This window comes from Trematomus bernacchii, unplaced genomic scaffold (assembly GCF_902827165.1).
Source record: "Trematomus bernacchii unplaced genomic scaffold, fTreBer1.1, whole genome shotgun sequence".
Lineage (NCBI taxonomy): Eukaryota > Metazoa > Chordata > Actinopteri > Perciformes > Nototheniidae > Trematomus > Trematomus bernacchii.
Window position 1 is genome coordinate 3048158 of NW_022987547.1, and position 23865 is coordinate 3072022.

Here is a 23865-nt window from a genome sequence, read left to right on the forward strand (position 1 = left end):
CATTGCAAGCGTTTCAGTGCACGTCCTACTTGTAAAGCTCTACGGCAGGGCGATTTTGCGCGTTCCCGTGACTCCTCGCCATAGAAAACAAAGCTGAACGTCTTCCATAACAGCTAGGGGTGCAGACTTGAGGAATATCCGAAATTAACCTGGATACATCGTGCTGAATATGGATATACAGTGGGTGTAGCATCGTTGGAAACCGAGCCTTCTCGGCTGGGGTGACGGCAGGACATTAAGCGAGACTGACGAAAATAACATCAGTGTTTTTTTTCTCGGGGTGCTTTGTCTTGTCCACCTAACGATAGCAAACCATCGTTCCCATTTCAATTGCAAGATATTCAGCTAGTGACTACTAGCTGTCGCCGGGATGTATCATTATGTTGTCACCTAAAAGGAACTGCTAGGACGTTGGATTGTGAAGGATAAGCAGAAAACCTCTCCGAGGTCCCATCGGGTTGTCACCGGGACCTGAATCTGTGTTAGCCACAGTCGCGGACCCCACTGTTTTCGGCGATATGGCGGAGCAGGGCTACACATCCTGGTGAGTGCGCACAGCATCGCGCTACCGATTAGCAGTGGCTACCTACGTTAGCAGCTACTACAGCTAAGCCCGAATCATATAGGTCACTAAACCAATGAATTATATTTCTGACAATCCACGGAAATACGTGGCTCTTGACATAGATGCATTCAGGTGCATGTATCACCGTCTAGAGCGCAAATGTCTCGTCTAATTTTTTCTCTTGCAGCTTAGTTATTGCTAACAGCTAACCTGAACAGGCTGGTTAGCTAGCAGCGGCTAATCAGCTCCACCAGCTGACGCTATGCTAACCCAGCATCGCTCTATTCCAATGGTGCTATTGTGAGCGAGCTAGCTGCCTGGCTAACGGCTTGATAAGCTCATTGGTTAGCCAGTTGGTGAATGGCTCGTTCGCTCAATTATACAGCGCTAGCTTTCTGTAAATCGTAATGTTTCACAATAAGCAGAACGTTGCATGACAGTGTCAAGCTGATGATTAAACGTTAACTGTGTCACCAAATGGCTGTTAGCTGATTAGATGGCTTGCTGGCCGTCGTCGACCCGCTGCACACAATAACAAAGGTTCTGCCGTAGAGCTAAGCTAGCTAACTGGCATCGCAGTCATGTCCCAAAATGCCAGTTTGAGATTGAGATTGACACTGCCGAGTACGATAGGTTGTAACAAAACATGTCTGCAGAATTGTGAGATATACACAATTGTAGCCAGGTTATCGGTACAGTTGAATTGTAGTGCTTGGTGGAGAATAGATTAAAGAGATGATCACCGAAATGCGTTGCCCCCCTGAATGAATATGTCCTGACTTTTTATTGAGGCCTAGCTAATTAATGTAGGCCAAATTATGCTTGTTTGATCCCGAAAACACGGGTTGAATGTGTCATGATTATTTTAAATGCAGCATCTTCTTATGTATGAGTCAAAACCAAAAACTCCAACAGCAGACCTACGTTCGCTTATGGATAGAGCTCCACAGAAAGGCTGTGTGGATGTCTTGGCTTTGTAAAACTCGCATTTATATCATTGTTTTGTGAATCATTTTTGGAATTTCAGTCCTGTTATTCTTTTCCCATCCATTGTTTGATTTGATTAGTATCGGTTTGAGACAGCTTAACCAAAGTTTTTTTTTCTACTATATTTGGACAAATGTGTAGGAGCTTTGTGTCATTGTAGTTTTGATAAACATCCTGTCATACATCCAAAGTGCTCAACCACTAAAACATTTCTCTTTTGATGTTATAATATGCCAACGTTTTGTCATTAACATAGAAATTTGACATGTTTTAACTGTTAGTATTGACGGCCTTTTATATTTTATTTAAAGGTGGGGTATGTAATTTATTTCAGAAACACTTTTTGTTATATTCCATGGAATGCTCTTAACATCCCGATAGCAATGAATATATTAAATGCTTTGACAATAAATACATTTTTTTTTTTTTTTAAACCTAAATTCTAAGATAAGATGGACCTTTAACAATACTCAAGACATTCACTGAGGTTTTGGGGAATTGTTATGACATCAATTGTAACTATCAATATTTATCATTTAATAAAACAGCAGTAGTTTTATCAGTGAATGCAATGTGACATTCTTTGTAAATTGGAAACATTTTGCAGGCTTATATTGTAAGCAAGAAATACCTGAATGTTTACTACAAACAAGAATTTCTGACAATAAATTGTGAGCTTTCTCGACATACTTTACCTTCCCAAAATGCACTGCAACTTTCAAGACTGTCCAATGGTGGACTGTGAGGCTTATGATTTTAGATAATTAACCTTAGGTTAAAAAAAAGTGATGGCAAATTACATTAAGATAAAGTTGAGAGGAAATGCACAGGAAATCGCATGTATAATGTTTACTCTTTTACTACACTATTAGGACAGTGACAATCTTTAGTGTGAGACTTGCCTAAATGTCAGTGAAGATTATTCAGAGATGAATAATGAGTAAAGGTGGCAAACACAGCTGAAGCTTCAACTATACTAAAGCTGAACAAATGTGGCTTTAGAACCACAAATCATAAGTCACATTTTACCACTGCATTATGCAAAGACTAAGACAGTCACTGATTTAAAATGAATCGGCAATCTTTTTGCACTGCACATAAACATACCATCATCTACAATATTACAACACTGACACAAGCTATTGCTTTTTTATTTATGTCCTTACATTTTAATTGGTTTCACAGACATTAGGTTGTAAACGAGTATGAACATCTAAGACTTTGGAGGCTGTAAATCGGAATAAATGTCAAATTACATCGCCATCATATCCATCTTTATACAGGAGTTAAAAACCCTTCATTTAATTTGGCGTAATTGTGGTTGAGAAATGTTAATGCATGTTTAGATAACTGTGTGATGACTACATCAAATCACTTATTTATTATATTTAAATGTGCATAGTGCTTTTAAAACAGCCTCATCCAGTCTTTTGACATTTTAATCGGACAGCTTTGTCTGCTTTTGTTACTCTGCCCTCACATCTTTAGCCATATGACGCTTGAAAGCACCAATGCAAACAATCAGAGGCTTAAATATTGTTTATTGTTATAAATTGTTTTAGTGGTATTTGATCAAAGCAAATGTTAGACGACACAGTCCGCTAACTACTTTGTGTGCAGGCATTTGGTTTGGATGCTGGGCTTGGCAGCATTTTATAGGTAAACCACGGCAAGCCCTGCTCAGCATTGTGGTGATCAACTGGCTAATGTACAGTTTTGTTTGAAAGCTGCCAAGTAGTGTTTTGTTGCCCCTTTTAACTGTCATGGCGCTAGTTTCAGTTCAATGCTAACCAATATAGATAGCTTTATGTTACATAACACTGGGTTATCCATTTGTAATTAGGGTCTTTTTCTCTTAGCTTCACTTCCTTTTATTTAGGTTTTGCAGCTTGTCAATTGCATGCTGTGTGGGTTAGAACTTTAAAACCATCCCATTTTAGGTGAAATTGTGAAAGTAGTGCTTCCTGAAAGACACGCGTCAGGAATCACACAATCACACATTAGGTTAGAGCAGACCGACCTGGTTGGCCTTATACCCATATACTATTTCATTTTCTATATATACATTTCTCTTTGTATCTGAGAAACCTCAATGAGTCAATGAACCGGTTTGTGCCATCTTGTGAAAGCTTTTAGTCTGATAAAAAAAAAATCTTTACTAAGAAACCACCACATTTTACCATTATTTTCTATCGCTGGTAGACCAAGTATCAACAAAATAAAAAATCGGCCCTTTTTAAATTGCATCCTTATATTTTGCAGTAGCTATTATTGCCCAATTGTGTGCATTTGCTTGGTTTAGCGTCTCAGTTGAACGCATTGTTAAGCATATGGATAACAGGACTTGGTGGTGTGGATAAGCGTGTTTGTTGGTAAAGTAGCAGAAAGCGCTCTTATAACACATGAGTGAACAAAAACATTCTGTTATCATGACCGAGCTCTCGCTGTTAGTCAGTCAACCCACTCTGCCCGCACAGCCAGGTATAATATTCAGTATAAACAGGGCAGCCACCAACCACATCAATCAAACTGAAAAACACATATTATGCTGCGTGTAATGTGTAGTGTTTTCACACAGACTATGGCTTGTTTTGGATGGCAATGGTTGCAGGTCTAAATTATGTATATTTGCGAAGTAGTCCTTATGTATATTTCCTTTTCCTTTTTTGTTAATTCATTTGAGAAAAAATCTGAATAACATGGTTACTAAAATCGAATTCCTTAATCCCAATATCAAGACTATCCATCGTGCAATCTAATTTAAATTTAGCCTTTCTATAAATGTACCGATTAAGTAGACGTTCAGAGCAAAAAAAGTTAGAGATGTTGAAATTGACTTCACATTTAAAATAAGTCGATTCACCTCATTAACAGTAATATCTAGTGATGTCCTTTCTAATAAGCATCTGTGTTACACTACAGAAGACAAATGACAGCAAGAAACCTCACATATTCTCTTTTACATCCCTTTTTACATGTAAAGAATTAACTCGCTACTAATGCTTTAAAGGACATTATTGATCTGTTTAAATCTGACAGAATACTGAAGCATCTGTGTCTTATGCCTTGAACCGAATCCTCACTCAAGATTAGCCTTCAGAATTTCAAAGCCTTAATAGTTTACATTTCAAGATACAAAAGCCTGATACATCTTGAACTTTGAGGCTGAACCTGTACTGCTTATGTATGTTCATTCGCTTTGAAGAAAATTAACAAAATGATTAAATCTGGAATTCTGTTTTATATCTGACCAGCAGCGAATATTGATGTGTCTTTTCCCTAGTTTCTTCTAAAAGCCATAATTCTGCAAGGCATCGTTGTGCCTCTGGGCTGCTGATAGACCCAGAACCTCACATGCCCTTTATGTCAATCTTTTCAATCAACTTCTACGCTGACTCCTTATCAACTCTCTTTCAAACAGGGAAATAAAACCAGGGAAGGGCCTTAAACACACACAGAAGCTACGCAGGAGAGGTCTACTTCTTTTCTTGGAGGCAAAGAGGTCACCGTTGATCACAGATACAATTGTTCTTCCCACTACATCCATAATTGAATGAGAAAGTGGAGGCAGATAAATGTTAATTCCCAATTCAAGGTCCAGCGGCAAATCCAGCCAGTGGCTAATGCAAGATGAGGTGAATGATATTGAGCGTAAAGTTAATGTACTGTTAATGCCAGGGGCTCCCAATCTTTTCAGTTTGTGTAATTTATCTCCATGTGTATAATCTGGTGAGACCTGAGTTAGATATTATTTTAGATATTGAGACCTCACATGGCAGCATCTGTAAAAGTCTTCATTGTGGTCTGGTGTCCTGGGCCTTAGTGGTCAAGTCATGCATGCAACTGGGCTTGATGGAGGACGGTATTGGAATTGTGTTATTGAAAACCTAGTCTGTCAGTGAACAAGGACGTCTTATGGCACTTTGGGCTGCCATCCAGCCCTCAACAGTCCGGGATTGTATTTTGTTTTTAAATGTTCCATTCATCTCTCACCCATGTTCTACAGGCTTCTGTGCGCAGATTTCAGACGAACCAGTTCGGTACTAGAATATGAATTAGGGCCGTGGTAGATTAAACTAGCTTTCTATCTGCCCGCTGTGTTGACAGTGAGGCAGTGACATCATTTGTGTTTGCGTGTAGAAGAACAAGGTCACTTTCTTAATCACTTTCTTAATGCTTGAGCCCAAACTGTTGGCAAGACATTTAACCTGTTTGGTTTAAAAGCCAAAAATAGAAACATTGTCATTTTGTGTCACATTTGTTGTGACCTACATTCGGGGCCAAGTATACTGGCCTATTTGTATTTTTGACAAATCTGTAAAGATGCCCAAGTGTGTTTTTGAGTCATGAAGTAGAAGTCTGTATTGGACAAAGCTACATGATGCAGTATTGTCCCAGTGTTCTGTTTCCACAGTAAACTACAAGTCCCCTCCTCCCACTTTAGAAACCCTGTCGTTATTTCTGTTCTACTCAATGAATGAAAAAGACAGGAGATTCTGCCTTATTTCCTCCCATCAGCATCACAAAGAAACAGTGAATTCCTGCGTCACATGCCACCAGAATGAGAAATGATTTGCAGCACAGAATTTTTTTATGCAAGGGCTTTTGTCTCTTGGAAGAAAGCTAGTAATGCAGCCCGGCGATACTCAAAAAACTGAAATGGTTTTCAATCCATGCCAGCAGCAGGAAAGGGCTCAGTTTAGTTGCAGGCCCTAGTATGTATACTTATTAGAATCACAATAGTGCCTTTTTTAGTACATTGCTAGCCAATATTATCCAAATGGAATAACCTTTTCTGAGCAAACCACTAACTCATGAGCTACATTTTAGAGCAGTGCTTCTCAAAGTGTGGTCCGCGGACCACTGGTGGCCCGTGAGCGCCCCCTAGTGGTCCGTGAGTATATTGGTAAAATTTCACATTTGAAATAAATAAATGTATTTAAGTTTTCCGCACTCTCGCGGGAATATCTCCGCAATGGAGCGAGTTTAAGTTTCAGCCCAGCGCAACACCTTCATCACACATGTGGCCACTTGTTTGTACCATTGTCAGGCGATTTGTAATCTGTTCTAGATATTTGTGGAGTTAGGTGGTCCGCGAGTGTTTTTTTTATTGGTTAAAACCATTTTTTCGTATGAAAAAGTTTGAGAAACACTGTTTTTAGAGCATTGAATTGTTTATCCTCTATGTTAAAGTTTCATAGCTAGGGTCTGCTATTTGAATGTTGCAGAGGTATACCATTTATATTCACAGTTTGTTGTTTCACCAAGTAAGGATTAAGGTGCTTGCTACACTTTTAGACTGGGAGACATTTTTGCTTTAAAAAAAAAAAAAAGATGACCCAGAGCTCACTAAATCAAACTGATACAAAGGAAAGTGTAGTAGTTGGAAAAATAAAAGAAACTGTTACAGATGCTGGTTCAACTCTATGGTTATTTTTGAAGAACAGTAACTTGTAGTGAAACAAAGATCCTGTTATGTGTCGTTATGACAGTGTTGCCGGGGGTCATCTTCTTTCTTCCTTTTTGCCAATGTGGTTTTCCTGTGTGGAGCATCTGTCATCATGACTTGTAAGGCTTTCTGCCCACTTTGCACACTCTTGAGAGTTGTCTCTTTGTCTCATTTATTACTCTCAATCATTTGAGAATAATGAAAGTGGTTGATATAGCCCACACAATGCTGACTTGTTGAGGCCACTACGGTTATACGAGTTCAAAATATCTGCTAAGTATACCTTACCCTTTATACAGTGTGACATATACAGTTGAATAATAAACTGTGGAGGACAAACTATGTGATCGTGTGTCTTTGTATTAACTACCTCAAACATATCTTTGGCATTAATGTACTGCAGTAACATAATGTCCTACATATATGCAAGACAAGTGCAGTTTTGTGTAACCAAAATGTGACAGGTTGCATTATGGGATTTTAAGCAAACATATTGTACAGACCTTGGATCCTATGTCTGCGTACCCAGTTGTATACTTTCTCTTTCCTTTAAGTATGTACTGCAGCTGCACTTACAAAGAATATACTGTTGCACTTAGTATGCATACAATTGGGATATTTCTTCATAACATTAAGCCTCAAACTTTGACCCCCTCACTCATATATCTGCTGTGCTATGGATTGTGATTCAGAATAGCCAGAAAATTATGCTGGTGCTCATACTACAAATTGCACCTTAATGCAGTAGGACATCTTGGTATGTTTGGCATACTGCACGTGTAATTCTATGTATTTCAACAATATTTGTCTTGCATACTAATGGTAGCATGGGTATTGAAACGCACAATAGGGTTTTTATTTTCATTTAGGGACATTTCTTAGTGCATTATATTGAATTCAGAAACTCAAATAAAATGGCACAGTGTGAAATATAGTGCACGAAGTAGCTAGATTTGGAAAGTTTCCAACACAGCCCATGATAGTGTTCATACCAATTTAAAACGATATCAGCGTCCTCACTGGGTTGAATAGAGCTGATAAGTCAGACAAATGGCTCAGCTGATGGCTTATAGATTCCTGTGTATGATGCATTAGTGCAGACTGAGATGATGATGATTTTATTGGGGCTCACTAGTCTTATTGTGTGTTTTAACTTCAACATGCATACCTCACCCAGAGACGGAGACAGACAGGTCAGGGTCGGGGTCAAACCTGCACCTCCAAACTGCAGGCAGCCTTCACAATGGCAGCCTTGTCTTTGCCGCGGAAAAAGGCCTGCATTATAAGGTTGAATGTCAAGTCTACGCTACGTCAAGCCCCCAGATCATTTATATGGGAACAATTTGCTGCGTTGACACAACACCAGTCTGCAAACTAGAAGCCTGATCATACATGTCTTGACAAGAGACATTTTAGGATTGGTTAGATGTAAAATCTTACAGCCTCTTGTTTCTGAGATCCATGGAAATCTGTTTCTTTATACTGTTTAACCGACTTTAAAATGAGCTGCGAGATTCATCCTTTTTCAAGAAATAACACTCCTAAACCCGAACTAAGATGCCTAATCTTCAATCTAAAGTGTATTAATACTCTTTTTTTTAACATAAGCCTAGCTGAGCATATGCTTATGTCAGCTCCTCTTCAGTATTTCAAGTCAGTCTCACGAAACACAATAACATGTACAGATTGCAAGAGGATTCAAGATGTTTGCAGAATTTAATGTTGACTGTGTTACTTGAGTCAATGAATGAATGTCTGCAGATAAAATAAACCCAGACTAGAGCTGTTTGACTGTGGCAAACATCTTTGATATCACAATTAAGAGGCTAGATCTATGGAGAACTTTGTGTCCATAGAAATTAGAGAGGGGTGCAGCAACAACCAGGAAGTGATGATGTTTGGGTGTGGACCAACCTCACCCCGGGCTTTACCAAGCTGTCCTAGATCCGATTGTAAAAGAAAGGGAACAAAAGTATAGTATAATTGTGAAGTGGAATGCAGTTTAGTTTGAACTAAAAATAGTTTTTGATCAATCGCCCAGCCCTAGACTGGTATGCTGTATTTTGTTTTCTATTATATAGTTTAGAGATGATGACAAATCTTCTAGAAGGAATGTCTTGCATGAACAGTATGATCTTTTTTTTGTATTGACAGTATTGGCTGGTGCATTTCAGCTTGCTCAGGTATTTTATTAAACATTATAACTGTGAAAAGGCCTAATTAATAGTAAGTAGACCAAACCGTTGTCAGAATAAACCCCTTCTCTAACTGTATGACTGTAGATTTTTCAAAAGTTTTTTTGCCGTTTTTATTATTGAATTGTTTTGGTGTAATTGTGGCACCCACCGTTCTCTGGGAACACATTTATGTCCTAACGGCAGCATTTGTGTAGCGGGGATTCAAAATGATTCACATTGTATTGGATATCATTTGAGGCATTCACTCAAAAGCATTGTAAATTCTTCTTGTCTTATTATTTGACTACACTGATAACAGTCGGCCCAGTTCCCTTTTTATATATACATTATATCCGGCGCACACACACACATCAATTTTGGTTGTGGAAGTATGTTTGGCTGGAGGGGGAAATGTGTCCCCTGTGCCTGCAGAGATTCAAAGTAGTGGTGATAAAATGCCCCCGACCGATGTGGGATTGTCAAATTGCAGCATCTGAAATGATTGACTGAAATTACCATTGGCAAACTCCTTTTTTCTTATTTTCTACAGCATGTGGTATATCAAAAATATAGAGGGAACTGTGACACAATGGTTTTGATCTGATATTGTGTATTTTGGAGTTGAATATGAAGTAGGTGGAAAAGAGAATACCTGCACAGTTAAACCGAGGCTAGAACTTATTACGCAGGTGTTCATGCTATTGTTTTCTCTCATAATATGAATTTAAGTTGTGGCAAAAAACAGCCAATCATTCTCATGACTCACTGTCTCGATTGGGATATTAGCCTCAACAGCTAATAACCTGACATATTTGTTTTGTATTTCAAAGTCTGCTTGGTGGTGTGTGTGATATAGAATACATTTAGTTGCATTGTTTGAAAGGAAAGATGTACAGTCAGATATTCATGAAACAGTCTTTTGTGATATTTAACAAAAAGTGTGTCCTTTGGCCAACTCTCTCTCTCTCTCTCTCTCTTGGAGAAGCTTCATGCAGGGTAAAATGGCAGAGGGACAGATTTCCCTCTTCAATAATAATAAATAATTAAAGTGACTTATTGAACTTTAAAGAACAAAGTCGGGAAACATTGAATTGATCTGGAGGATGACAGGAATCTGAGTGCATCAGATGGGGATTGAAGACCATCAACAAATGTGTTTTTTCTCTCACCTCAGCTTGTAATGGATCGGCAATATGCTCACAAACAAGTTCCAAAAATCACAACAATAATCATCAATATCAAATCGCTGCCTGCTAACTGAATTCCTGGCAGCACCAACAAAAGGAGGAAGCACATTAACAAGGGCTTGTAATCTTGGAGTCTTTTCAAAATGCGTCATTTACTTTGTTCATGTGAAACTTAAGGAAGGGACAATGTGTGTTGAGTAGAAAAGTAAACAATGCAAGTTGTTACCATTAATCGATGTAATAGAGTGGCGAAGTCCCTCCCACTTACTTCCGGGGTATGGGACCTTATCTCGGAAAAATTATGCATTGAAGTCAATGGGGAGAGAAAACTTATCTTTCGATCCCGTTTGAATTGTGCCATGAATTACACATATGATGTTTGTCAATCTTAAAAAATCATTTCCATGTCAAAAAAGTCAGAGTTTGTCGTAAAACTGTTGAAATATAAGACTATGAAAAATACGTAACTAGAAAGACTACAAATCCCAGAGTCGCGTAAGTGATGTCACAATTGTTTTCCTCCACCATTCAGATACCGAAGGTCAGCGCAATATAGATATAATCTATCTATATGGCGCTGGCTAAGATAAGATAACTTTAACAAGATGCCTGTGTGCTTAGTACCAGGTTGTTATTATACCAGCAATGGGTCTTGCTCGTTCTTTTGCTTCCCGTCTGATGAAACGACCAGGAGTGGCTTGATCAAGTTAGCTACCTAGCTAGTAGCTAGCACGTTAGTTAGCATTACAGCCTTGTCATTTTTATTAGCCTTAACATGAAGTAACATTAAGTAACCCAAAATGTTAAACAGTAAGAGTAGTAGTCATATTTCGTGAACCCTTTGAATAGTACTGTCACCGGTGTGATCGTTCTATAATACACCATTTAATTCCGGGGGAGAAATGCTAACGCTAACGTTAGCATCGGCGATCTTTTCTACTTCATGCTATCTGCACAAATGGTTGACATTAAACATTAAAACGACCAGGCAGTTCAGAGAGAATCAAAGGAAGGCAGGCAGGCAGCTTTGCATGACATTCTTCAGGACGTGTTTCATTGTGGTGATAGTCAATCGTTTGTTGACAAGACAGTAGTGACGGCCATCTTGGTGACGTGTGTGGTTGACCAGAGATGTAGTTCATTTAGCGTTTCACACAAAAAAATGTGTTACTTCACAGTTTTACGACACATTTTTATTTTTTTGACTTGCAAAATTATCTTTTAAATTGACAAACATCATATGTGTAATTCGTGGCACAATTCAAACGGGATCGAAAGATAATCTTTCTCTCTCCATTGACTTCAATGCATAACTTTTCCGAAATAAGGTCCCATGGGGCTCAACCGGAAGGGGAGGGACTTCGCCACTCTATATCAGTTTGACGGCCGTTGTTATGGAAACTGACCATGTTTAGACTCAGAAACACTGTGTACTTTTATGTTTAGTATTACACTAAAGGTAATTTGCAGTATCGCGTAGGGCTGCTCGATTTTGGCAAAAATCATAATCTCGATTATTTGGGTCAATAATTGATATCACGATTATTAAAAACGATTATCCATTTACTTTGAAAACATCCATTTATTGAAAACAGTTGATTATCCTGAACTTTAAGTATAATTCAACTGAAAAACCAATAATAAAAAATTAAAGAAATTCAAAGAAATCGTTTTATTTAGATTTGTTGTTTTCATAATCGTTGCAAAAGCCAAAATCGTAATTGCGATTTAAAATACGATTAATTGAGCAGCCCTAGTATCACCACATATACGCGTGTACTCATGTTCCTGTTTGTATCTCTCTCTCCTCTCCAGGGCGTACTCCCTAGTTGACTCCAGCCAGGTGTCCACCTTCCTCATCTCCATCCTCCTCATCGTTTATGGCAGCTTCAGGTGAGTGTCTCTAAATACTGACTTACAGAAGACACCTTGTTTGCATTATTACACCTCTAACCTCCAGAAGTTCATGATACGATAAAAACAACTTTGTCAGATCAAGTCTGAATTTCTTCTTGCATCACTGCAGAATGGACACATATTTAACACAAGGGAAAACACATTTAATATAACATGACAATCACTGAAGACATCTTATAATTGTTTATTGTGATTTCTAAAATAACAGTTGATGCTTTAAACTCAGTCACAGGCTTCTTGCTATGACTGCCACTCTCAACAAAAGGCCTTTTGTTTACAAAAGCTTTTGCTTCAAAGTGTCATGGTGTATTGTCTCATTTTGGAACATAAACCAGTTCCTGAGGGTTCAATCTAGTAATAATGCACATTTTCTGGTAAAAGACCACTCGTTGCATCCATGTCTGACTCTTTCCCGGTCCAAGATACCCGGTGAACATTACACATAATGTGATTTTGGTGCATTTGCTGCATTGAAAGAACCAACACCTAATGGATTTTGGATTGCTTTATGCATTAGGACAAAACACATTTTTTAGATAAGTCTTATGATCAAGTAAATGGCTTCACAGGCTTAAATCCTCAGGCTGAACCGATCAGATCAAGCTGAGCTCATTACAGTCTGCAGCTGCTGCTGTCAGGAGATGAAATCATAACACAGTCATTTAGTTTCCATCCATTTAAAAGCTAGATATTGAAAAAAAGGTTTCATGCACTTAGCTGGGGTTCCCTTGTAGATTTTCTGGAAATTCTGTTGTTTGCTACATAACGCAACAGGTTAAAGATTTATCAAGGTTCAAGGTTCTTTATTGTCAAACTGACATAGCTACAGAGTAATTATGTTGTTGAAAATCTTATGTCACAGGCTTCTCCAACAATGCAACATAATAATAATACAGATCGTGCAATGTGAGAGGTTTCTTTCATTTTCCTAATGTGACAAAGCAACTATGTTTGCCAAACTGTCTTGTGATGAAGGCCTTCACCTGTAGGGAGGAAAAACATGTCGCAATAAAGAGGAAATACACTTTTTCTAAGACTTTCACTTTTGTCTGAGATGAACAGGAAAGAACCACAGCAAGGAAATAAAAATATTTAGTTGGTTGATGTGAGGAAGTTCTTTCAGGTTTAAGTGTCTGCAGGTCTGCCAAATGTAGTCATCATTTCAACACTTTAACCACACGTCATTCTTTTGTAACTGATTGAAGTAAATAAGAAAGAATGCTCTCAACTACCTCTACTGTTATTCCCAACATAAAGGAAAGGCTGTTTTTCCCCCAAACGTATGAAAAGACCAACTGAGTCATCTTCCATTGACAGAGCTATTATCTGTCTATAAATAACAGCTAGCGCTTTGTAGGAGTTGTAGTGAACAGAAGTCTCCTACACAGCCTCATATCCACCGTTTGCTTCTGAGATTGTGATTACTGAGTCTAACACGTTCTCCTGCTCTTCCTCCCCTTCCCCCTGCAGGTCATTAAACATGGATTGTGAAAACCAGGAGAAGGATAAAGATGGGAACCCCTTGCCAGGGTCTTTTAATAACAGCAACTCAAACAGTGAGTGTTACATACAAGGCAAGGACAAAAAAAAAAACCCCCGACGCAAGATTTATTTGGAAATAAAAGTATAACCATTTGTTGTATCTTTAAGTTCTCCTCACTTCCTCGTGTGTATTGTTTTGCAGGTATTCAGACTATAGACTCCACACAGGCCCTGTTCCTGCCCATAGGAGCCTCAGTGTCTCTGCTAGTCATGTTCTTCTTCTTTGACTCAGTACAGGTGGTCTTTACCATCTGCACTGCAGGTGAGCGCTCCTCCACGTAACACAAAAAACTCCACAGCGGTAGGATTACACCTTTCTGCTCAGTAGTTACACACTGAGACAGGCCTCTTATCTGCGTTTATTGTTAAAACTGTAAAGAACATTAGCTGCCGCATTAAACTGACATAAAACGAGCAGTGTGGTTTTTTTTTTGTTCACCGCTGTGCTTTGTTCTCTTCCTCAGTTCTTGCAACAATTGCATTTGCATTCCTCTTGTTGCCAATGTGCCAGTATGTGACCAAACCATGCGCCCCAGTGAACAAGTAAGGAAATCTCATGTGTATAGGTGCCTTTGGATCATGTATGTTGTCGCTTAAACTGCTCCATGCTGTTTTGTATGTCTTAAAACTATTTCAAAAGCTCATGTACTATATTCGCTTAGTACATAGTGTTATATGCCCTTTAACATTTATGTTCTCTCCCTATGAACAAACTATTTAAAAGCTTTTAGGTTCAGGTGTCTGGACATCTTAAGCACAAGGAACCACCAACAATAAACACACCTATAGATAACCAATATGAACGCCTCCTCTCGTTACAGATTCACAGTCTCCTACCTCTATAGGCTATATATTGCACATGTATTCGTCTCAGGCCCCTTGTCTTTTGAGATCAAATCCAGTTGAGATTTAAGACAGATTAATTTAGACTTTTTCTCTAGCTATATGCAAATGTAAGGTCAGCAGCCCTCCAGTCCAGAAGGAGGTGGCAATGCACTTGAAGCTGTTAGGTAGACAACAAAAAACACTTCAGATGTTTCAACAATAACAGTGTAACCAGTTTTAGCTAGCCAAAACTATCTGGATGAATCGTTGTACCCTCTTCACTGGCTTTTAATATCTCCACTCACTCGTACCAGTCAATGCTCTCTCATCCTACTTGTTCTTTGTCAAGTATTGAAATACCACTCAAATGTATTGGCCTGTTTAGCCAGCATGTTTCACATTTTCTGATGCTGAGAAATCCCACAGATCTCTCCCTACATCTCTTATGTTTACTAAGCTTAGTTCTGTGCGATCTAGATAAGAGTGTCTCTTGTTTTTCTTATTGCAGGATTTCCTTTGGCTGCTGTGGGCGTTTCACCCTGGCTGAGCTCCTGTCCTTCTCCCTCTCCGTTCTCCTGGTGCTCATCTGGGTACTGACTGGACACTGGCTCCTCATGGACGGTGCGTCACTCACTCTCAGGACTGTCGTCTCAGTGTTTCCATTCACAATCATTCAGTTTCTTTCCCATATTTCCAGAGAATAGCTCTGCAGCAGGTTGTATTCTGTGAAACATTTCTCCTAACATTGCCCATTAGAAGATGTATTTAACTGTGTGGGGAGTTTTCTTAGCATAGCTGCTAACTGTGATTCTGGGAATAACATAATATGTACTCAGCCTTTTTAATCTTCTAGACAAAAGATCAATTTCCATCATCTCTTTTGGTAGAAGGAGCTTGACATTGTGACTCATGCGATATGCAGATTTGAGCAACACTATTTTCAGGCTCTTCAGGGTGATGCATGCCAATACAGCAAGAACACACTACAGTTAGTCAGCTGCTATATAACAGGCATTTAACTGGTCTTGATCAAAGTTGTAATCTTAGTGCTGAGCAGAGGAAAGCATGTGGGTGTGTGCACTTGTATTATTTGACCGTGTTGACGTCATTTCAAACATTACTGTCTTCTTCAGAAATGTGAACAATGCGGCCCTCATAAAAAGCTACACATAATCAAAAAGAAACATACACAATATGAAACATTTGAATTGGAAATGACTCATAAAATATGCACAATCTTAAGAGGACCTCGACACAAGCTGGACATACTGCGTGTCTCCCTTTCATGAGAACAAGTGAAATAATGTTGTCCCCCTCTGGCATTTATTCTGTGCCGGTCTAATGAAATCTAATTTCCTTTTGTTTTTCACAATCCACTTAACGGCATACTTAATGATATTTTAAAAGGAAATCTATACAAAATGAAATACCATACATGAGTTTAACATTGACAAGTATTGCATTAGCAGCAGTTAGGTATTGTGCTTAGGGCCTAAGTGCTGGTTGTTTTAGAGATAATGGCGAGTATACACACAAACATTTATTATGTGAAATGTGCTTTTATTGACTCAAACCATCTGTGCATTCAAAGCCTATCATGCTCATGTTCAGTCCCAACACTCTCTTGTTTCTTATCCTCTTTCCTCGTGCACCCAAAAGTGAATTAGCACAACATTTCATCAGAATAGTCTGGCTAATTAATTAGGCTGTGTGCACAGTGATTAATGTTTCTTAAATGAATGTGCTTGAATTAGTTCTCATGTTTAATTTCAGCGTATTTCTGCTGAAACGCAGAACTGTGTTTTTGATATCTTGTGTTTTCCCTCCCCTCAGCTCTAGCGATGGGCTTGTGTGTCGCCATGATAGCCTTCGTGCGGCTCCCCAGTCTGAAGGTTTCCTGCCTGCTGCTGTCAGGACTGCTCATTTATGATGTGTTCTGGGTAAGACATGCTCCCATCCATAACTGCCCCCCCCGTCACAGCTGACGTACGAGACCCTGCTGTGAGATACAGCAGCTAGACCGTGTTTACAAGGACAAACTCATTAAACAAAACGTCCACATAAATTATCCCTTTATCCCACATCTAACAACATAGTAATGATACAGCTTAAGGACGTCCTTACATTCTAAACATACACAAGCAAATACCTCCTTGCCAGCCAGATGATGTGTTGCTTAGGAAGTGATGCAGTTTCTATTTTCAAGTAGCAGTGTGTTCTGGAGGAACCGGGTAGTAAGCATTGCTGCATTAATCACCATCATAGCTGAACACAAAATTCAACACTAATGAACAGAAATGAACAAGATGAATGATTAAAAGGATCCGTCTCACTGAGCCAACATTGAGATGAACATCCCAATTTCCTCTGAGATATCAAAATCCATTTATTTATGGCTGTCTTTTCCTGGTACCTATAGATTAAGATTTGATTTATTAGCTACATCTGGCCTTGTCTTTACTTTTGAATCAGCTCCTTCATTGAGCACAAATCGCAAAAGCAATGACCACCTTCAGCTAATTATGCTAACACAAGTGTCACCAAATGATTGTTGAAATTGAGATGAGAATATGTCAATATTACCAGCCTAACTCTGCGTTTTCCCTCCAGGTGTTCTTCTCAGCCTACATCTTCAATAGTAATGTGATGGTGAAAGTTGCCACCCAGCCGGCTGAAAATCCCATAGATGTTCTCTCCAGGAAGCTCCACTTGGGACCTGGGATGGGCCGCGACGTTCCCCGCCTCTCCTTACCTGGAAAACTGGTCTTTCCCAGGTAAGAGTGATGGAAATTGTATTTTCTGCTGCAATTTCAGCATTACAGCTCCACAAGGCGGCTAACATATCAATAGTCAGATTTGACATCTGGTTTGGACCAATATGTACTTGGTATTTATTTTCCATGACTCGTCGGGGCTCTTACTCTTGACCATGTTTTTAGATCTTCCCGACTTATTTCTATGTTTGTTCCAATCCATGCAGCTCCACAGGAAGTCACTTCTCAATGCTGGGAATCGGAGACATCGTGATGCCGGGGCTGCTGTTATGCTTCGTCCTGCGCTATGACAACTACAAGAAGCAGGCCAATGGGGAAGTCCCAATCTCCGGACGCATGCAGCGCGTCTCCTATTTCCACTGCACTCTCGTCGGATACTTTGTGGGTAAGCAAGCAATCAATGGAAGGATGGATGTGAAAGGTCAAGGGTCTCATTGTTTCAGTGTGAAGCTTGTCTGTAAGCGGGTCCCATTAGTTATGTGTCTCCCAAAAAGTGTTGTTCTTCGAATCTCAATTTTTCCCTTCAGGTTTTTGGAGTATATTTTAAAATAAAGAACACGTACAGTTCTCATGTGATTAACAATGATCTGTCTCCAGGTCTGCTGACGGCCACTGTGGCCTCCAGGATCCACCGTGCTGCTCAGCCCGCTCTGCTCTACCTGGTGCCCTTCACCCTGCTGCCTCTGCTCACTATGGCCTACCTGAAGGTACAGGACAGCAACACACACCACATTTTTTGTCCCCCAATTTGTTTTTGGGAGTTTTGTGTTATCTAGAGCAGGGGTTCCCAAAGTGGGGGTCGCGAAAAAATGCTCTCAGGTTTTACACCTCTTATGAAATGTAGACTACATTTATTACGGAGTTTATGTCCGAGACAACAGACTACTGAGAGATATGCAAAACACACCGCATGTAGTACGACACAAACCTCCGCTGTTTTCAAAACAAAATACAGTAAAACTATGGTCGCAGGCCCAAGTTTAACTCTCTGAGGCCTGCATGGTCTGCCTACAAAACAAAAATAAAACGTTTATGCAGCCCCAACAACAGCCTCTGATCATCAGCAGACTTCATGCAATGCTTCATTGGATGCATATATTAGATAATAATCTCTATCTCACTCCTAAAACATATAAATCTACTTCCAGCATGGATAAATGTTCATGAAATACATCCATTGTTTGTTTTATACGCTTCTTGAAATCCTAAAAAACATAGTTTTTCTAGAACAGATTACAAATCGCCTGAAAATGGTACAAACAAGTGGCAACATGAAGACGAAGGTGTTGCGCTGGGCTAAATCATGCAATCGAAAGTGAAACTTAAGCTCGCTCCATTGCGGAGATATTCCCGCGAGAGTGCGAAAAACTTGAATGAATTCACTAGCACCCCCCCCCGCCCGTTGACAGGGGTCGCCAGTCTCTGGCACCGTTATTTTGGGGGTCGCGGGCTGAAAAGTTTGGGAACCCCTGATCTTGAGCAAGGGTTGAAAAGGACAGTGTGCCTTATAGACTGTAAAGCCCCCCAAGGCAAATGTGTGATTGGGGCTATATAAATAAAATTGATTTAGTTCAGCTGTAGCAGTTTCGCAGAATAATCCATGAAGGATTATTGTGCAGATGGATTACACTTTTTTAGAGTATTTTAATTATAACTGAAATTATGTAATTTGCACATATAATATACAAATACCCCAAAAATGTGGCTGTAGCAGATGGGATTCATTTCTAATCTGTTGAAGTATTGGAAATGGATTGTAAACTGTTACATTGAAAACCCAACAGATCAGTTTAACAGAACGCCTCCACAAAGAAGCGTTTCATGATTTCCTCACAACCTTTTTCCTTTTTGTTGGATTAGGCAGTCACTAGACATCAAGGATTTACCTCAGGGAATGTTAAAGGCTAAAAACTAAGTTTAAGTCGTAGAATAAAAGAAAATATAACACTTTTTCTTTCTTTACCTCAATAAAGAGTCAAAAGCAGTTGTCTTGGCTGACCCTGTGGATAAGGATCAGCGAACATTTGATTCATTTTGTGTCTCCCGTCTGCTCCTCAGGGGGATCTGCGGCGCATGTGGTCCGAGCCCTTCCACACCAAGACCAGCAGCTCCCGCTTCCTGGAGGTATGATGCACCCTGGGAAATACTGACCAGTGCGGGGAGGACTGCGGATCCTTTACCTTTTTATTAGAGGGAAGGAGAGAGGGCACACTCACAGTGAGGCCATGTTGTCATCACTTGTTCATGCTTTCCGCCAATCTTCTGTGAAAACCCTCAGAAGGACACCAGTGTGTGGATCACAACGCCCCGACACGACTCATCTCTGGTTCCTACATCCTCCCCTGTTTCATCTCCGCTTCCTCTTTTCTGTTGATTTCCTCTTCATCATAGCACATCCTGCCTACGCTGTGTTTGTTCTGTCCCCCTTCCTCTCTTTTTTCCCTTTTCTCTTCTCTATAGTTAGTCCTATTTTGCCACTTCCCTCCAAAGGCCTCGTTCCATTCGTCAGGCCTCTTGTCTCTCTCTGCGTTTCCTCCTTTTCTCTGCTTCTCTGTTTTACACCGACTCAGATGAACTCGAGGGCCTGGCCTCCCCCTTTTTGTGGACTTAGGGTTGTGAGACATGGCTGGGGTTTATATATATATTTTTTTTTTAGCATTGTCGTGGTCATTCTTATTATTAATATTAATATTATTATTATGGAACGATTTAAACAAACGGAGAAGAGGCGTAGTGTTGCAGTGGCACAGGACGTTGCTCGGGAGCAGCGACACAGTGAAGGAGAAGAGTCTTCCCCCTCCATCCGTCTCCCCCCTTCCCTCCCCCTGCTTTTCTCATCTGTCCCATCATCCCACCACAATGGCTTCTCCCCAGCGCTCCCTCTGACACTCCTGCGAGCCCCGCCCTCCTCCTCTCTGTCCATCTGCTGTCCCCATTCCCCCCCCCCCCCCCACACAGATAACTATGTATTTTATTTAGAAAAGTTTTATTCTTGGCATATAAAGAAATGATGCATTATAAATTGTTAAGCTGCCCCCAGCGTTTGAGGGGCTGCTTCTATTTGTATATATGTGTATTTGCGGTATCTTGAGTTTGTATTTGTGTTCGGGAGCATGTTGAACAGGGTGGGAAACTGACGTCAGCCAACAGCCGAATTTTGGTGAATTTTGTCTGCCAGTTGTTTCGAGTCGACTGGTGAGCATCCATCATTTAGAGGTTGTTTTCTAAAGTTTGTTGGCTTGTGATAGAAATGTAGCTGATGGATCTTTGGTATGAAAAAAAACATCTGCCTCGGTGGCTGGTTGATGAAAAAGTTAGTTTCCTGCTCTCATGTTAGAGTGTGTTTGCATTTGTGTGTGTGTGTGTGTATGAGAGAACGAAACTGATGAGTGAATGATTGTTTTACTCGCTTTTAATTTGAATCATGATAATGTTAAAAAACAATGACAATAGTCAGGTTTCCATTGAGCTGGGCGTGTTGGATCAAACGTTGTCATGAACACATGACGAATGGTTTGTGTCTAATGTACAAATTGACAGAAAAACTCCACAGGGGTCACTTTCTTTTTAACGGTCCTTCTGCGGACAGATGGAAATGTAAACAGTGTTTTTTTTTTTTCAAATAAATGAATGTTGAATTAATTTTAAGGTATTTTATGTTACTTTTTATCTTGGAACCACACCATACATCATGCTGGGTTTTCTACAGATTTTTTGTGTGCACAACCTACATGTATTTAAGGCCATGTTAACACTAAAAGCATCTTATTTTAGACATGTATAATGTCCGAGCATGATTATATGAGATCACTTTTTATACGTTTTAACAAGTGGAACAGCACAACAGCACATCTTACCTGAACTTCACCTCAGTCGATGAAGACCTGACTATTGTGAACGTTCGGACTCAAAGCCTGGAGATGAGGGTTAAATGTGTTTTGAGAGTGTGTCATCATCACATAATAACGTCCGTTTGGATTTAGGGAGGGGATAAAATCAGTCATGCCCCTCAGATCCAAAATGGAAATAAGAAAATAACTCATAGGATGTTTTTCTGTCACTCTTTGGTCCCTGACAGTCTTACAATCTTTTGTATTGTCCTTCCACTTTTTTGTGGTGCTTGTCAGTTAATATCTAATGTATACTGGAAAAAGTGTGAGCGATCGCACGGCAGGAAGTCGAAGAAACCTATGGACGACGCAGTTTGCTGGCTTTTTCTTTTCTTTTTTTACTTTTTTATGCTATCTGGCCGTGCATGTTATGTGTACAGTGTATCATTTCTCAGACTGCATCGACTGGGCTACTGCAGTTTTGAGTCTCTGCTGGCCCACACCAAGGCACTGGACCTATGAGCTCGCCTACAGGGCAGCGTCAGTGGGCGGGACTAAAGCTGCAGGTCAGAAAGACTGCCAGGGTCAGCTCTGACTGGTTCAATAAGCTGAATATTATGACCTGAACGCTGTCAGGTTGGGACGTCTAAACTCGGACATCTTGGAACCACAAGCCCCCTTCATGGACATGGCAAGGAAATATATAGATTTATATACATATATATACATATATATGTGTGTATATGTACATACATAAATAACTGATGACGATCATGGTGATAACAACAAAAATGTTTTTTTTTATAGAAATTGAATTTATTTTTACCCACCTTGTTTGTATTTCTTTTTCTTTAGTGCTTTATTTTTATTTTTATTTCCACCTCTCCTCCCCCCCAGCAGAGTACTCCAGCTCTGTTGGTGCATTGATATTACAGCTGAATGGATTCTGTATAGAAAAATGGTGAATAAATAAATTAAGAACTGTGTAGTGAAACATGAATCCTGAAGCGCTTCATCTAAAACACTTTGTCTCCTTTTAACCCGCTCCCTCTGACCCTTTTTCCCCTTGTTCAGGATTCTGCTGTAAATAAACATGACTCTAACTGTAACACCGTGTCCTTTTCTTTGGGTCACCTCGCTTGTATTTTCCCCACTACATTAACTTTAAAGCATTAGTTGCTTTTCAAATCAAACGTCTACAAAATGCGTGATAAGCTTATAAAATACCACTCAAACCAGTGTTTGAAAACATCTCACATAAATAATAGTCATCCCAACTAAGGGAAAATGTTGAAGTAAATTGAAAAGTCATAGTATAGTACGTCTAAAATAAAGTCATAGTATCTGAAAAAAGGATATTGTTAATATGTCACAAAATGTGAAAAAAATATGTTTAAAAAGTCCTAATATAGTTTGTCAAAAAAGGTCATAGCATGTTGAAAACGTTCATACAAAATGTAATGGTTAGTATTTCGAAAAATATGGAATAATATGAGGAAAATAAATTCAAGATATCGTGAAAAAAGTCACTGTGTAGTATTTTGAAAATATCAAGGAAAAGGTCTTATTTTGTTATGATTATTAGAAAAAAAGTTAGAGTAGAGTAGGCTATGTCGAACAAAGTAATAATAGAGTAGGCTAAAATATCAAGAAAAATGTAATGCTATGTTCGTAGAAAATATATGAAAGAAGTCATATTATAGTAGGTTGAAAAAGGTCATAGTATAGTCTGTTGAACAAAAAGGGATATAGTATGTTAAAAGTTATAGACACCAGCAAAGTCAAAGGTCTTTTAACCGGCAGATGCATCAATCCGTGCTGATTCAATGTCGTCCAGCAGATGGCGACACAGCACAAATATCTGAAAACACAGTTAGAGAACTCAGAATGACGAAAGTCCTGATACAGTTTCTGTTCCCAAACACACAATTCTCAATGTTTTTTTGTTATATTTGAAAATGTCAACCAACATTAAGCATATAAGCTCATCATCCAGAATAGCCATCTTTGGGCTGCATTGTCTTTATCTGTAGCAACATGCTACACACTCAGCAGTGTAAGTTCATGTTTCCTCAGCGAGACTCCAATGAGACGTGAGAAACAGCAGGTCATTAAAAACAATAGAAGGAAATAAATCCATCTTAGATCGGGCAGCTAATTTAAATGAAAGGCCTGCACTCATCAAAGAAAGGTAATTGGTTCCTGCAGGGCAGCGGCCGGGACACATCTCGTGAGCCTTCATGGGAAAATGGCTGCCTCAATGACACACCAAAGGCGCTGAGTCAAGAGTTTGCAGGAAGGCTGCTGCAGAATGAATCAATCCACATCCATAAATACTGAAATCTCCTCTCTGGGTTCGTATGTGGCGGATGTAAAACCTTTTGTCTGTTTTATTCATTGACAGGTCTGTAAGACTATCAGATGACACGTAAAAGCTCAGTGGTGGAAAGTAACTAAGTACATTTACTTTCAAGTAACCTACTGAACTTAAGTAGCCTACTATTTGTTCATACTTGAGTATTTCCAATTAATGCTACTTTATACTTCTACTCCTTTATTGTACTTTTTACTCCACTTAATTTATTTCAAATGAGTAGTTACCAGCTGCTGTT

The 23865-nt window shown here is 39.4% G+C and overlaps 1 protein-coding gene across 2 annotated transcripts; it reads left to right on the plus strand.

Annotated features, from left to right (window-relative positions):
* sppl3 (signal peptide peptidase 3) lies at nt 1-22362 on the plus strand. Of its 2 annotated transcripts, none has more exons than XM_034123156.1 (11): nt 1-544; nt 12181-12258; nt 13753-13856; nt 13967-14086; nt 14289-14367; nt 15158-15270; nt 16483-16589; nt 17260-17423; nt 17630-17808; nt 18021-18130; nt 19482-22362. In XM_034123156.1, exons 1-11 carry the CDS (start codon nt 519-521, stop codon nt 19551-19553), a joined length of 1152 nt encoding a protein of 383 aa, XP_033979047.1. In that variant the 5' UTR covers nt 1-518; the 3' UTR covers nt 19554-22362. The 2 variants fall into 2 exon arrangements, with proteins under 2 accessions (XP_033979047.1, XP_033979048.1); XM_034123157.1 differs by having other exon boundaries at nt 13753-13838.
* The last annotated feature ends 1503 nt before the right edge of the window (nt 22363-23865 follow it).